We start from the raw sequence: 17,393 nt of genomic DNA on the forward strand, positions 1-17,393 counted from the left end.
CTGGGAGGTCCTGCTCTTTATTCTGTCTTAGCTGTGACTTTGCTTTGGCAAACTCTGGCTTATGGGTCACAGTCTATTAGAAAGGATTTAGTCAGTACTGTGGTTGCTTTCTTAAACATTAAAATGTCAGGAATATAAGTGTGTGCAGCTTATTGCATTAGGGTGTGCACCCTAAAGCTCAAACACACATTTGCGTGTGTCTACATATATATGGCCCAGGCAAATTGATCTCCCTGCCGGCACAGTGAAAGAGAAGCACTTCTCTTTTGGCAAAACCGGTAAGAGGAAGATCTTTCCCATCTTCCCAGTGGCACACAGAGTGATAATGCTAATGCGCATGGGGTGATTAGGGTGTGCTCAGGCATGCTCGGCACACCCAGTGCGCATGCCTGTGGTGAGGAACAAATTAATATTGCTTTATACTATAATTGTGACAGGATTGCTGGAGGTCTCCCATCTTATCTCCTGCATGGGGTTTATGTTAGTACACATGCGGAGAACTGCGGAACCTATACCTACAAAGAACATACTCCACATGGCCTTCGAGGGATGACATCTCTCCGGATCTTCACTGGAAATCATTATCAAGAACACTGTTGGCAAGAGCAGCCAAAGAAGCCCAAGGTGCAGACCAGAAAGGCTCATCCCTCAATGGATGTTAGGAAAAATCTTTTTTATTATAGCACTCCTACAACCTCCAGATCCAAACCTCAAGCCTGAGTCCCAGTCCAGCCACAAGGTTTGGGGGTCAAAGTCTGCGAAACCCTCAGGAAAACTTTCCTCCACATGAAGGTACTTTTCAAAGTGAGGTGACATTTGTTAGCCTGTTTGGATACATGGACAGCTTGCATCTGTTTCAGGAGGTAATTTCCAGGAGCTACAAGCTAGAGTTTCACTCCCAGACCCTTGATTTCTCTTCTTCATGCTTTCTGGGTCACCACGCAGATTAGCAGATCTCCATATAGCTCTTTCAAGGCTTTTGCATCAAGGTGTCATTTGCCTATTGATTGTGGCAGAACAGTTTCAGGGGTTTTACTCTAACCTGTTCAAAAGTTCGCAAACACAAAGGGGCATCTGCCCCATCTTGTATCTCAAACCACTGGGTATCTTAATTTGAGTCCAGAAATACCACATGGAATCCACCAAGTCTGTCATCAACTCTCTTCATCAGGGAGACTTCCTGACTTATGTGGAAATCAAGAACGTGTACCTGTATGTCCACATTTTGCTAGTGCACCAACACTTGCTGTGGGTTCCCTGCACTTTCGGTTTGTAGCCTTGCCACTCAGTTTCTTGTCTGTATACCAGGTGTTTACCAAGGGGCTTGCCCCAATACTAGCCCTGCTGCATTCTTTTGACATTCCCACAGTGGTATAATTACATGACCTATTGAGGGAACAGTTAGTACAGGCTTTGCCAAACAGTTTAGTCTTGACTGTCCAGACATTACAAAAGTTCAGATGGATCCTTAACCTTCAGAAATTGCAATTGGAGCTGTGTATCTGTTTTTTTTAAAAAGCTTACGCCAGAGTGTTTTCCACTCAGGAGAAATATTATACTCTCTGATTCCAGGTTCTAACTCTCTAGTCCAGGTGTTGTCCAACTCTCCGCTTTTGCATGAGAGTCATGGGTCCTGAGTCCTGTGTTACCAATATGGGGGGGGGGGGCTAGATGTGGACCTCCTGGTCTCTAGGTTGCACAGCAAATGAGAATGAGGTTTGTCTCCAGGTACAAGACTACTCTAGCTGAAACAGTGTACTCTCTGATGGCTCTGTGGGATCAGTACACACTGTTCTATGGCTTTCTCCCACAAAACTTCTCTCTCGTCTGCTTGGCAGGATTGGAATGAAAGGCGTTATTGATCCTCATTGCTCCAGACTGGTCTAGGTGGATGTGGTACTTTCACCTGGTTAGACTCACAAATGCTTCACATGCTCTATCAGATTGTCCCAATCTTCTGTCTCAAGAACCAATCTGCCATTCTGCTTGTTGGCCTTAACAGCATGGCTATTGAAGACCAGGTATTGGGGGACAGAGGAATCTTGGAATTGGTGGTCCCCACAATGTTAAATGCTATTCTACTTCTCGCAAAGTCCATTATTGGACTTGGACTCATACTCACTTGGTGTGAGTTTTGAGTCTTTTATCCTAGGAAATTCTCAGTGGGACAAATCCTCTCCTCCTTACAGCTGGGTTTGGAGCAGAGTTTGTGTCTTGGGGCTCTCAAAGGCCAGGTTTCTGCTCTTGTTATTTTGTTTCACAGACTGTTGGCCTCTCATTCCTTGATTAAGAACTTGTTCAGGCAGTTTCCCATGTCGCTCTCCCTGTTTGTTCCCCTGTGACTTCAATGGATCTAAATTTGGTTCTCTCTGCTCTACAAAAAATATAATTTGAACACATTAGAGACATACCCCACATGATGGTGAGGCCTAGGTTTTCCTTCTTACCTAAAGAAGACTTTGCTTTTCGCGTAAACCAGCACTTTGCTTTTCATTACTCTGTCTAGCTGCAGTTCACCCCCAAAAATGTTTACGCCATTGTCACAATATGGCATGGGGTGTAAGAATTTATCTCTTAGCCAATGCTTCTTTCAGGAAGATTGATTCCCTTTTTGTGATTTGTAGGGGAGGGACCGGGATCTGGGGGCCCCTTGTTAAAGGAGGCTTCCAGATTTCGATAAGCCCCCTGCCCACAGACCCCCACAACCACCGTTCATGGTTGTGGGGATGAGGCCCTTGTCAGAGCCCCCCTGCGCCAAAGCACCCACCCCCCTCCATGTTGAGGGCATGTGGCCTGGTATGGTTCAGGGGGGTGCCTGCTTGTCCCCCCCTTTCCTGACCTGCCGGGCTGCATGCTTGGATAAGGGCCTGATGTGGATTTTGGGGCTGTTTTTTTTTCCATCATTTTTAATTGTTGTCTTTTTTTTTCATTCAGCTGTCAGCGGGAACCTGCTGACAGCTACTGTGTCATCTGTTGTCAAGGACCTGGCAGCCGGCTTCCCGGGCCCGCTCCTTAGCAACCAGCTATTTGTCAAAAAGCAGTGTGGGGGTCCTCTCGACCCCCACACTGTTTTTTTGACAAATACAGCATGTGATACTGCCAGCAAAACCCTGGTGGGAAATATCACATGCTTTTTTACTCTCTGGTCCATTTGGGAATTGGACTTAAGAGTTTTTAAAGTGATATTTACCAACACATTTTGTTTTTGCAGTAAATACCGCACAATCGTTATTTTTTTAAAGAATTGGACCTAATTTACCGCATGGGATAACTTATGCAAATTAGTCACATGAGTACGTTATGGCATGCAGTAAACGTTAGGGAATTGACCCCTAAATGTGCTTGTACATTTAATGCAATAGAGGAGACATTTATCCCTGAAAGTTGTTCATAGGATGTTATGACAATGTGAACTTGTTTTTAGGTACATCGATGACATGAAACAAATATTGGCTTCTTATGAGAAATTGATGGCATCTCTGATTGAAGCAGAAACACAACTGCTTGACTCTCAAATCAGAGAACTACTGAAAGTGTTCCGATCTGGGTACAGAAGGCTAAATTGGAACTCCTTAGGTAATAATGTTGCATTAATAGAGCAGTTACTTGTTTTTTTTTTTCAATACTACAATTTCTTCCAACATTACAAAGCGTAAATTAAATAAAGGCATTTTAAAGTGCATCTAAAGCCGAAAAATAGTTTTTTTTTTCAATAGCGTTGGAAAGGGTTTGAACCTTTGTCAGGATTGTATTATTGTCTGTATCAACACCCTCTCTATTTGTCTTGATGACCATTGTAACCAGACTATAGGTGAGAGAAATTTTTGAGTTCTCATTGGAAGGGAATAGAAAGAAATTTTTGAGTTCTCATTGGAAGGGAATAGAAAGAAAGCTTGTCCCAAAACAACTACGAGAGAATGCCCATTTCTTGTTCTATTTCAAGTTGGAGACAAATCTCCCCAAAGAAACACCAAAAAAAAATCCTGACAGGTTATTGTTACAATTTCGTACCCTATGTAATACTATAAAATTGATTTGACTTTGAGGCTAGCTATAGGCAGGATGATTTGGGTAAATTTAAAAATTGCACTTTATACATTAAGTTACTTTGATAAGTAAGATCAAACATTTCTTTGAATGCAGTACACTTCTTCATTGGTTAATGTGGAAGATTTTTTTTTGCATTAATGAGCTTCAAAAGTTGATCTTGACCAGTCTAGTAATCCAGACAGCACAGCCAGGGTTTGGACTGACATTGCTTTACAGTCTAAATTGTAGTTGAGCTATATGGTCTTAACCTAGGCTGGAGTACAGCTTGTTATTTTACATTGAAGGGGCAGCAGTGATATGATAAAGCCATCAATCTGCTCTCTCCTCCGACTTTACCCTGGCTTTCCTTATCTGCATACTTGTTCGGGGTCAGTGACTCAGAATATTTCAACAAGTAGTTCAGCACAGCAGCCAGATGGAAGTTCGCACTGACATTAGTTGAATGTTTAAAAATCCTTATGGTCTGTGAGGGATATTATGAGCATATTTTAGAAACCCTCATCCGACTGCTGTAGTCACCCAACAGATAGGCCAACAGCCATCATCTTACGCCTCCACCCAGGGCTGCTGTTAGAAATCACAGGGCCCCCTACAGCCTACTGAAGACCCCCTCCCCGAAAATATCAAAAGAATATTTTCACTACAATACACCAAAATCATTATTAGTGGACTGAAACATAACATAACGTACACAATTCATGTTAGGTCTAAAAGATAAAACTGTATTGAGTTAATAAATAAAGTTCTTTGTGTAAATTAGGTCTTGAGGCTCATTTATTAAGGTGCTGTGGCCTGTACCGTGTGAATCAGTGTTTTTTTTTTTTTTTTTTAATGTGGCTATTGCTGTGTGGAGGCAGCCTATGTTACACTATGGGGATGCAGCAGCTGTACGAACACAGCTGCAAGTCCTAATTTGATAGGCATGTGGGTGCAGTACGGCCCCGAACACAGACAGTGTGTGACACTCATCCAGACCTGCACACTTCTCAAATTAGGACCTGCGGCTGTGTTCATACTGCTGCTGCATCCTCAAGGGGTGAGAGGCAGCTCCAGCCACACAAACTGCTCATTCACACTGTATGTGCCAGAGAACCTGTGTGAATGAGCCCTTAATTTTTTAAATTATTTTTTTACAGTTTTGTAAAATGCTTTTTTACATTTTTTTTAGAAATTGCTTTTTACATTTTTTTTTTTTTTTTTTTTTTTTTTTTTACGATTTTGCTGCTGGGGGTTTTGGTTTAATATAAGGGGTCTAAACAGACCCCTGCCATCTCACCTTTGAGACAGAGAAAGGAATTGAGGTAATCGATTCTTCAATTCCTTTCTTTGCAGCCTCGGCTGCATTGCAGATGAATGAACAGGAGGCAGAGTCTCCTAGGGGTTCTACAGGAATGATGCCCTGTGTGTCTCTCCCTCCAGCAGCTGAAAGCCGACGGGAGAAAGGGGGGGAGAATCCGGCTTTCAGCAGCTGCAGAAAGCCGTACAGGGCATCGTTCCTGTATATGTCGCGCTACCGATCATCCTTCCTGTCCTGCCCACATCTGATTCCCCCTGTGTGCCTGGTCCAGGGGGACAGGTGGTACCCCCTTATCGGTGGCCCTGTCTCCACCCAGAACTTTCCTCACCTCTAAATATTTTTTTTTCCCTGAGGACAGCCTTTGCTGAACTTGTTGAAATTATACAAAAACAGTTGTATCTCACAAAAACGTATTTTTAATATTTGTTTCTATATTTTTTATTATTATGTAGTTGTATCTTTCCTTTAGGTATTGCAGAGTACATCACTAGATGCAGCCAGGCTTTGTCAAAGTTTGAATCGCTGGTGCATAAAATTCAGAAGAATGCAAATGATATTGATGGCAAGCTGTTAGCCATCGAATCAGCAAATCTCTTCAAATTTTTGACGAAAAAATCTACAGATCTTCCAGGTAATGTAGCCTGAAAATTCTGTATTGGGAAAAAGAATCCGACTGTACATGCTAGAGTGCTGCTGGTTCTGCTGAATTTATTCAACAGTTTTACTGTGTCTTGAATGAAAATACACACTACAGATTTCTAAGCATCAAATAATTGCCTGGAAAATGTTGGCTTTATCACTATGGTTCTCTGATTGGGCAGTGGTCTGTTACAGGAAAGATCTAGATCCACAGTTTTAAGTACCACTTTTTTTATGATTTAATGTGTAACATTTTTAAGACTCCATGCTCATGCTTTGTAACTATAATTTTTTTATCTGCTTTTTAGGTATAAAGGAGTTCTTTGAATACATAGAAATCGAACGGGCTAAGGATGTTGAAATCATGGTCAGAAAATATGTTGCAATTGGTTCCATTCTTACAAAAATAGAAGGTCTAGTGGTGAATACTAACACTGGCAAAAATCCAAAAATGGCACCATATTATGCATACTGGGAAGGCAAAGTTTACAACACATTGACAAAGTTGGTTTTAAAGTAAGTGTAATGCTTGCTTAATTGAAAATTGCAACTTTCATCACATTTATCTGCACGGATCAAAGGGAGTCATTTTGTGAGCTGGAAGTAGCATATAGAATCAGCGCAAAAAAAATCCTAATTGATATTAGTAAGACTTACCAATATAGGCTAGCTAATGCATCAAAAATATAATTGATTTCCCATGAAGTTGGTTCAGAGATGGTTAAGAGAATTAGTCACCAATGGGTGTTTGTAATAATCTCTATTCCTACTTTCAAGTTGTTATAACATTGTAGCCTTACCTCTTAAGGCAGGGGTAGGCAACCTCGGCCCTCCAGCTGTTTTGAAACTACAAGTCCCATGAGACATTGCTAAACCCTGACAATCACAGGCATGATTCCTAGAGGCAGAGGCATGTTGGGATTTGTAGTTTCACCACAACTGGAGTGCTGAGGTTGCCTACCTGTCTTAAGGACTGCTGGTATCTTTTTTTATTATTATTTTTTTAAGTTTTTATTATTTATTATTTGCTAGTTTCAGAGCAGAAGTAGCAGGCTGTAAAGGCATCCATTCTCCTCTAACAATAATGACATATCGGTGCTACTTTCTTACAAAGCATATTCACTATAGTAAATTTAGGTTCACTGTAGCTACAGTTGTCAAACAAGGCTTATTTTGACCCTTATTTTGTGCTAGACTCAATATGCTGCCATCTTCACCTGCACTCAGATCTTCACTTCTCAACATAACTCCTGCAGTCAGTCTGTCTCCCCACTTTTGGGTTCATCCTAAAAGCTTGTTGTCATTACTGTTACTGTCAAAAGCTTGTTGTCTGACCTACCATGATCTAGTCTCTTTGTAGGAAGTAAAAACAGCCGATCCTCTCATCTAGTATTTCAGTACAACTTTATTGACCACGAATAATGCACTCACATTTAGCCATTTCAATAAAAGCATGTCACCAATCTCCAGTTGGTGGACGTCCCAGTGGACTGTCTGATGTCGCCACATGAAACCTGTGGACAGTGCCTTACAACCTTAAACAAGTCTTGACAAAGGAATTCTCCTTAATGGGGAGAATATAACTTGGTCAGGTTGTAAATTTCACATCTTAACTGACATTTTTATTTTTTTTCCTTACCTTTAATTCAAATGGATGAAAGTGTATTTTATGAAAATTGGGCTAAAGATACAGCAAACAGTATTTTTTTTTTTTTTTTTTAACACACTGCTCTAAAACACTAAGATGTAAATAAATCTTTGCTCTGAGCGAAAGGCATACATTATTGTGCTCTCCAGCTTTATGGACAATACCAGGTTAGCTGTTATTTTGTACTTGTGAATATAAAATATATACCTTTGTTTATGCTAATGATCTTATGTAACTTTATGAATGAGCCTGGAAGACTATAAATGTTTTGGGAAACTTAAAATATTCCAATCCAGAGAAAGGTGGCAATGTGTGTTAGAGATGAGTGTGTGTCATACCGATCTTCCAACTCGTTTCTTATCCCTTGGTTTAATATTGCCAGATGTTATAGCCCTCAAAAGCTCAAATAGGGGCAGAGAAGCAGTCTCTACAGCAAAGCCTATCATAATGTTAAATATTTCAGTCTCTGTAAATGTATGTAAATGTATGGAATATTTTAACCACATACTGCACTGAATACACTTTAACATTTTATATTGTTTTCTCCAGAAATTTCCAAGCCTTTAATGCTGCTATTATTGGGAAAACTCCACTCTTTCAAGTTGAAACAATTCTCTCTGCACCAGAAATTATATTGCATCCTAATTTCAATGAAATTTTCAAGCTGATTGCTCAGTGCTACAAAGGATGTCTGGAGACCACAAAGGTAAGACCAAACCAAAAAAAGAGGTTTATTCCTTGTTAACTAATTGTGTATAAAGTCATATAAACAATTCCTCTTGTGTAGCCTGTAAAATTTTCTCTACTCGTTTTTATCAATTCCTGTAGTGAGAAAAGAGAATATCTTATTATGTTCAGGACTATGATATATAACATTTTCTTATCAGGTATGGTAAATATGAAGGATTTAAAATATAAATATATGCAATATATGAATAAAACAAAGAAGTATTTTCCAGATAAGAGGTACAGCTCCAGGTTCACTGTTTACCAAGCTATCATTAACTGCTCTGCTGAAAAAAGAAAAACCTTTACACACAGCTCAATGAGTCAGAGATATGACTCATTCTCCATTTCTTTCAGGTCTGTTCATAAGTGGCCTTACATGTTTTCATTCAGAGAAAGAGAGAGGGACAGCTTTTACTATACTCTGCCTTTGAAGAACCCAGGGTTACCATTTTTATGGATGCATCCTGTATTAAATGTTTATTTGTAAGTTAGAGATTTTATACAGATGGTAAAAAGGACATAGAACATCTGTTTAAAATTGTACCATCTTAGAAAATGTAAATGCAAATTTACCCAAAGCAAGTATATTTTTATCTGTAAAAGTAGATTCTTGTTAAAGGTTGCCACCCTCTTATGGCAAAGACACGAGAGGCAAGGAAGAAGGTCATCTGAATGCTTTTTGGGGTCCATTTTGTAAAGGTTTGTCCAGTATATTGCCTGGTAACACTCTGGCAGGATAAAAACTGAATTGTATCAAGTGTACAAGTTAACATTTAATATTTAGATTTGCATGTTTACTTTTTTATTATTTTAGTACAATATGAATTGCAATATAAAACATTAAATTTAGTGCCTATATTTATATACAACCGCATTCGCATTGTTGCTCTTGTTTAAGGGGAAGTGAAAAGCAGACACTTTCACTAAAACAGGCCACGATTGAATAGCATTTTTCAGAGCACTAAAGTGAGTTTAAATATTTCCTGAGGGTCAGCACATTTCTCTTTGTATATTTTATCCCATTTTGCATTCCTGTTAAAGGCTTAACTCTCGGCAGATACGGAAACACCAAAGAATGCAGCTCTCTTAAATGCATCACAATTAGCAATGCAAATACTGAAACTTAGACTAATATCAGCCGTTTGCAGGTCCTGTACAGCAAGGCTGCAGCATAAGAGGAAGCAGTAGCATGGGAAACCAATCAGTTCATGTCCTGATAAGGAGCATGGTGATAGGAAGAGAAAGCAGAGTGACAGAGAGATGAGCTCATCACTGTGCTGCTTTTCCTTTCACTGTCCAGTCACAGGCTAGGTTTGGTCTATGACGATCTCCTTCTACTTCTTCTCTGAAGTAAATTGAATGATTGCTGGCCATCTTGACATCTAGCAGCCGATAAAAAATACTGCAGGGGAAACCTCATGATTGAAAATGAATATTGCAACAAAAGCTGGTTTTGTTTTTTTAATCTTTTAATGGGCTTTATTTTTATCTTTTTAGTTTTTGCTGGAGTTCTGCTTTAAAAAAGTACATGTACATGGATACTTTACAATATTTTCTAACAGCAACATTCTCTGCTTTCAGAATTTTGTACGCTGGATGCATGGAACATGCATTCTCTGCCCTCCTCAAAAAGCAGAAGAGGATGAGCCAATTGTCTACAGCTTCTACAGTGAAATATATCAGATCTCTCAAATCATAGAACAAGCAGTCATGATCAGTCAGAACACGCACAAGCTGCTCACTTCCCTCACCAAGTACCTGAACAGATGGAAGAGATACCGGCCTCTGTGGAAGTTGGATAAAGCCATTGTCCTGGAGAAATTTGCTGCTAAAAAGCCTTCCTGTGTCACCTATGATGAAAAATTGCAGTTTTACAGCAGGCTAGCTCTGGAGGTTACCCAGCAGCCTTTAATTAAAGATGAACAATGTATTAGACTTTATTTGGGTCCTTTAGCTTACACAGTGCAGGAAAATGCAAGGACATGGGTAAATTCACTGGGTCACCTGCTAAATGAGTCTGCACGGGAAGAACTCTACAGCCTCAGAGATGAGCTGGAGGTATGTTTCGTAGATGTACTATCTTATACACAGGTACATGCATGCACCTTTCAGGGCCTCATTATGAATGCTTTAAGGAAATCTTTACAGAATAAATATAAAAGCTGCATGCCCATTCCACAGAAGCCAGTTGTGAGACTGGATTTTGTCAGACAGGAAGCTGTACACATGGGCCAAAAGTCAGCCGTTCCCTGCCGAACCCACCGTTTCCAGACGATTTTTGGCCGTGTGTACACGGCATCAGAGTAAAGTTAGAGTTCCCTGCATACTTGAATTCTGAAGTCCTTTGGTTTAACATGGCAGCCAGTAACCTGCACCTTGCAGAAGAAGAATAATCGTCAATAACTGCCTGCATAGTTATGGAGCTTTTAAAGGGTTAGTTCACCTTTACCAAAAAACTGCCTATACAGGTAAGGAGCGTCTGTAGATAAAAGCCAACTGTGCAGCTCTGGCGAAAGTTAAATAATGCTCTTGCTATAGGTGTAGGCCATTTACGTACCTTATGAAGCCTAACTGGAATAATTCTAGGATGTTGCTACAGAGGCCTAGCTCTTACTGCTCACTTTCACCATCACGGGAGTTAGCTTTTCTCTAAATCAAACCCCCTTCACATGCTCTTTCCCTCACCTGATACAGTAGCTCTGAGCTGAATAAAAGGTTAATATGTGGGTGTGGCGCTGTCCTAGGTGTTGAGGCTAAAGAATACCATGTGAATCGTAGATAAACAAAAAGAGAGGGGAGGGGGGGGGAAGGGGATGTCTGGTTCCTAGCAACCAAAGTGACTGTGCTTTATAAAGATAATCCAACCACATGTGTTAATTATAAAAAGTCAAACACCAATAATATTATATAAATAAATAAATGAATAAATTGAATGGTGACTGGTGCTCAGTGCAGCATGGGTGATATTAAACGTTCATAGTGAAAATCCTGGTTTTTCTGTAGACTTAGGCAGGTGTATCCATATATGCATCCGCCCTACGCGTTTCGTCAGAGGGACGTCTACGGGAGTGAAACGCGTAGGGAGTGGCCTATCTGACGCCTTTGCATCATCTCCCAGTGGATCACAGTTTTTAAACCTGACGCTCTGTTGTCTGATGACACTTGGTTGCCTAATTTAAACTGCTTAAGTGTGAGTACCACTTTGTCATCTGCTTTTAATAAAGAGTGTTTTACGGTTTTACGCTATGGGAATCTCCTCTTTCTTCTTCTATGCCTAAAAACGTCATCTTGACCCAGTAACTGCCTGTGGACTGCCGCACAGTGGCACACAATGTGACTGTGTGTTACACCCGCAGGGGTTAAAGAAGCTGGTGAGTGTCTGCATGATCACAAGACACGAGCACTCGGTCACCAATATTAATATAGGCAGCGGATGCATATATGGATACACCTGCCTAAGTCTACAGAAAAACCAGGATTTTCACTATGAACGTTTAATATCACCCATGATGCACTGAGCACCAGTCACCATTCAATTTATTAAATTTATGTAATTTATTAATTTATTTATTTATATAATATTATTGGTGTTTGACTTTTTATAATTAACACATGTGGTTGGATTATCTTTATAAAGCACAGTCACTTTGGTTGCTAGGAACCAGAAATCCCCCCCCCCCTCCCCGCTCTTTTTGTTTATCTACGATTCACATGGTATTCTTTAGCCTCAACGCGTAGGACAGCGCCACACCCACATATTAACCTTTTATTTACCTCTCGTTTTTCCACTCTGGTGGCAATTACGTCTGTGGAGGCAGCAGTCCAGTCTTTTTATGCGATTTTTTTTGTGTGATTTTATGCGATTTTTAAATTTTATTTCAATTTCTTGTTCCGTTGCGCGGATACACCACACATATTCCGTTACCTAGCTCTGAGCTGAGCCTTTTAGAGCTCACTCCTGTAATGGTGGAAGTGAGCAGTAAGGACTAGGCCTCTCTTAGCAACATCCTGAAAGTATTCCAGTCAGGCTTCAGGAGGTATGTTAATTGCCTACAACTATAGCAAGGGCATTATTCAACTTTTTAGTCAAAGCTGCACAGCTTGTTTATAACTACAGACACTCCTTATCTGCATAAGCAGTTTTATGGAAAAGATGAACTAACCCTCTAAAGTCTTATTTTTAAAAAGGCCTATTCAGTGTTTTTTTACGAATACCAGTATGCTTTTGGGTGTAGATGTTCAGAAAACTGATCATACATGGATCATTAAAACTTTGCATTAAATAATGTCATCCAATTCATCTGCTGATAGAGCAATGATAAGAGATAACAAAATTGTTTATTTTTTATGTAGTGCATGTACAGCGAACATGGAAAAGTATTTGTTTTTACTGGGTACAAATTAAATTGTTTGAGGGTTTGCTTGTTCCTATAGGATTAATCAGAAGTCTTTGCGTATGGTACCTCTATGCTCAGATCCTGTTTTAAGTTCTGCAGCCAATAGGCATTTTGGTCCCAGGTCACACAATCCCATCATTGTCTTGACCCTAAGTGTCCTTCAGCTGATCTTGGTTCCATTCTAAAAGCGCAAGGCCTAAAAGACAAGAGGATTAATATGGGCTGTGAAATAAAAAGATATTAGCTGTTTTCTCTATTCTATGACCTGAATTGTGTTTTGTTTAGTTCTTTTGAGTAGTAATCTTGCTCGGGTCCGAATGATACAATATTGAAAAAAAAATAAAACAGTATAATTCAGATGGCATTTCCATTAGAAAATAAGGCTTATATTTCAATTTCTGTTTATTTCCTATTTATTTATTTTTTGTATTGTAGAAACTATCGTTAAATTTAATAAAAACTCCAGACACACTTGAAGATCTCAAGTTTGTCCTTGCCACCATTGCAGATATAAGAGATATGTCTTTAGTGGCAGAAATGCGATATCGAGACATCCAAGAGAGGTATAGAACTCTGGCCATGTATAATATTGAGGTGAGTAAACTCTGCAGCAATACATAAACATTTAAAGCTTGGTGCATTTTAAAGCACATTTTTTGCACCCACACATAACACTTAAAGTATATCTAAACCTAAAAACAAAAATATAATTTATTGCATCTTTACAGTCCTCAGACATAGTGGACTTTTTCTCCTTATTTTCACCTGGTAATTCTGCAAATACACTTCCTGTCCCTGGGTATCTACTCTCACTCCTCCACTCTATCTGTGGAGGGAGCCATGGTTACCACCCAGGCTGGTCTTCAAACATGCTCCTCTAGCCTTTGTTCACCTCCATTACATGGAGGCTGATAGGTTCAGTAGTTTATAGTAGAAAGATAAAATAAGACTTCTTTCATTTCATCTCTCAGTTTTTTGTGCACTTGCTGAAAATGAAAATAAAAATTACTTAGAACCCCAAACATTATATATGTGTGTGTGTAATATATATATATATATATATATATATATATATCATTTTAGCAGAGACCTTAGAGAATAAAATGGTGGTTGTTGCAATATTTTATGTCACACTGTATTTGCGCAGCATTCTTTCAAATGCAATTTTTAGGGAAAAAAATACACTTGAATGAATTAAAATAAAACTAAACAGTAAAGTTAGCCCAATTTTTTTTGTATAATGTGAAAGATGATGTTACGCCGTGAGAATCGTGATCTTTATTCTAAGCATAAAAATCGTGATTCTCATTTTTCCCAGAATCGTGCAGCTCTAATGTCTATAATAGGATACATTTTACATTGATAAATTTCACATTACATTTACACTAAATATTAAATAATTGCTCTAATTTGAGATTTGCTAATGCCATCAATTTACCTTCATCAAGGCTGATAAACTTTGAAGCTCTTGTTTTTCCTTGATATGCTGTAAAATTTTAAATTAGTGTGTTTTTGCTGTTATTTCTTTTTTTTTATTTATGCGACGTTAGATAACATATAATAACGTACTATATATTTATATTTAGAGTGGTTGAAGTAGTAAGTTTGAAGCCCTGTTATCTATTGTTCCCATGCTATTTAATAAAATAAGTAAAAAAAACTTACCGACATTCTAATTTTTTTTTTGTATTTATTTTGTCTGTCTCCTCTGGAGAGAATTGCTGCTGTCCCTCTGGCTCCCTGTCACCAGTAAAGGAAATCTCTCAAACTGGGGACACACATAGGGGTTGATTTACTAATACTGGAGGGTACAAAATCTGGTGCAGCTCTACATAGAAACCAATCTGCTTCCTGGTTTTAATGTCAAAGCGTAATTGAACAAGCTGAAGTTAGAAGCTGGTTGGCTAACATCCACAGCTGCACCAGATCCTGTACTCTCTAGTTTTAGTAAAACAAGCCCATAGCAACAAAACTGACTCTTTTATACTCTATCACAAACAAAAAAAACTTTTGACGAAAGAGCTTTTAGTTCACCTCTTTTAATAGCTGAATGTTTAGCAGTATTTATTTGAACAAGTTGTCATCTCCCATCGAAGCACCTGTACTCTCACTTCCCAAAGAGGAAATGGATTTGTTAACATATACATAAATTGACCTTGTTTTTACGTTTCTGTAATACATTTCGTGATGTTTATTGCAATATTATAGAATTTCCAATCTGAACTGTTGAAATTTCTGAAATACACAATAAAATATGTATATATTCATAATTTTGTGTAATGCTTTATTTAGTTTGAGGAAGAAGAGAAAAATTTGGCAGAGAAAATAACGCAAATTTGGGAAGATTTGTTCCTGGAATCAAAGCGGGTGGATCACAGCCTTGGAAGAGTAAAAAAGACATTTACTCAGGTGTGTGCCAAACCTGTGCTTCAGTACTGCATATTGTTCTATTGCATGTAGTCATATTATGGATAACAGTGTATATTATAAGGACTAATTGACAGCACAATGCCATGTACGTCCAAGTATTCCTGTGTTAAAGTACATTGCGCTGGGCAGATCATTAGTTATGAGATCCTGCTCGTTTTTTTTTTTTTTAATGCATTTGTCTATTGTGAACTGTTAATGGGCTGTGGTTTAAATGATACAATGCATTGCTCTTCACTCACTGTGCATTGTCATGTGTTACTATGCTTTTTGTGTGCTGAATGAAACCTTAGTCTTGATGCATTCTCAAAGAAACATAGAAGACTAATGGCAGAGAAGGACCTACTGCTCCATTGATTTTGCCTTTGTTTTAGTTTTTTTTAATCTTTGTTTTTTTTGCCAAACATGTATAAACACACTATTGGTTGACTCACAACCTCTATGGAAATGCTGTTCAAAGCACCCACAAAAATTTCAATAAAATAATATTTTTGAACCTTCTCCTAAACTTTCTTACTAGCTTGAGCTCTTTCCCCCCCATGTTCTTGAACTCATCTTCATACTGAAAATTCTGTATTCTGGAAGATTATTTACACTCTTTTCCATTTAATAGATAACAAAAGATCAGATTGAGGAGTACAAGAAAGAGTTGGCACAGTTTGCAGAACTCTTCCGCACAGAAGGACCTGGAGCAGTGGGGGATGACCTTGAAAAAGGTACAGTAAAACATCCAGCAGCTTATTATTTTAATAAACCAGATCAGTGGTAAAGGTTGTTATATTTACTGAGACTCTATGCAACATTTACTCTCTGGAGTTTTATTATAATTCGCTATAATGCATTGTTATGATGAAGAGTCATCTCTTGTGCTTGTTACAAGACTTTAAATCCATTGCATGAAGTATTGTATATACTGGAAAAAAAACGTATTAAAAAAATAGTTTTTATGCATGACTGCTGACCACTTGAAAGCGGTCCTTGCAGGGCCGTCTTATTGAGCGGGTACCCCTGGGAATCATGGGGCCCCACCAGGGCCAGTTTTCCTGCAATAAATGATCTTGCGGATATGGCAGTGTGGAGATTAGCTGGAAGGAAGGAATGTGTCTGCAGTCTGGTCTCTGCACACTGGCACTGCAGGGACAATGGGCTGCTAGCAGCAGGGAAGCTGGGCTTGGGAGTCAGGCTGAGCAGGCACCAGTTCTACATCTGCCTTCCAGCTGGACTGTCAGTCTCACCTTTCCTGAACCTCCCTAAATGAACGTGAATGCTCTTTGCCGAATGTCAGCAGCTCCGCCTCTACGGTCCACCCACAGCCCAGCTAGGACTCCGTGACCGGAAGCTGGATGGGTGAACTGTGCTGCCTGTGTAGCTGCCTGTACCGATCCTGCAGTGTCACTCAATATCTCACTTCTGCGAGTGAGATTTTGGATACAGCAGGATTCAGAGTGAACAGCACAGGCCCCCAGGATGCTGAAGACCCCTTGTATAGTGACCAATCCCTGCTGTGCCCACGCTAGCAGCCCCACCCCCTGATGTACACACACAGCATGGTGCTAGATAGATATGTGTGAAGCTGCAGCAGGCGAAAACTTCAATTGGAGGACACTAGAGATTGCAAAATTGGTGTCCAAACGCCCCACAGCCCCCGCCCCAACTTGACAAATGCATATGTCCCTCTCCTCTGCTGCTCTGAGTCTCTTACTACTCTTACTGTCAAAGACTGCCACTCCTCTAAACAGCAATTGCACATGGATTGCTTTTCAGAGGTATTTGACAGAGGTGAGGAGGCTATATGTCGCCTCTTCACCACCAGTTTTAACCCCCTAAACGCTGCATCACCTCCACCACAACCATGTACATTGCAGATGGTTGTGGGAGGGTTGCAGCACAGACCCTTTTATTTGAATGGGTTGCGTTTGGTGACCAGTGGTGCCCGCCAAATGCAATTGGTGGTGTAATTCTTGCCACAGTCATGAAAAAAAGCATTGTGGCTCCAGCATGTGCAAACCCTGAGATGCTGCCTTTTCAGCAAAGCCCTGGCTAACACTGGTGCGTTTTTTAAATCGTGCTACTTCAGCGTGATTTCAAAGTCACAGATCAGTGTGATTTGCACCACCGATTTCATTACAGCTTGCAACTTAATTTAACAGATTTCTATGCAAGTCGCAATGAAATCTGGAAAAAGTAGCGTAGGGACCGTTTTCAT

At 39.6% G+C, this 17,393-nt stretch overlaps 1 protein-coding gene across 1 annotated transcript in view; it reads left to right on the plus strand.

The window, feature by feature from the left end:
• Positions 1-17,393, plus strand: part of DNAH10 (dynein axonemal heavy chain 10) — a 246,788-nt gene that overhangs the window by 70,882 nt on the left and 158,513 nt on the right. Inside the window, exons 16-23 of the mRNA XM_073627593.1 lie at positions 3,425-3,576; positions 5,817-5,978; positions 6,295-6,502; positions 8,184-8,340; positions 9,945-10,421; positions 13,196-13,354; positions 15,053-15,169; positions 15,801-15,903. Coding sequence (XP_073483694.1) covers positions 3,425-3,576; positions 5,817-5,978; positions 6,295-6,502; positions 8,184-8,340; positions 9,945-10,421; positions 13,196-13,354; positions 15,053-15,169; positions 15,801-15,903 — 1,535 coding nt within the window. The remainder of the gene's footprint in view (positions 1-3,424; positions 3,577-5,816; positions 5,979-6,294; positions 6,503-8,183; positions 8,341-9,944; positions 10,422-13,195; positions 13,355-15,052; positions 15,170-15,800; positions 15,904-17,393) is intronic.

This window comes from Aquarana catesbeiana, linkage group LG01, assembly GCF_042186555.1.
Source record: "Aquarana catesbeiana isolate 2022-GZ linkage group LG01, ASM4218655v1, whole genome shotgun sequence".
NCBI lineage: Eukaryota > Metazoa > Chordata > Amphibia > Anura > Ranidae > Aquarana > Aquarana catesbeiana.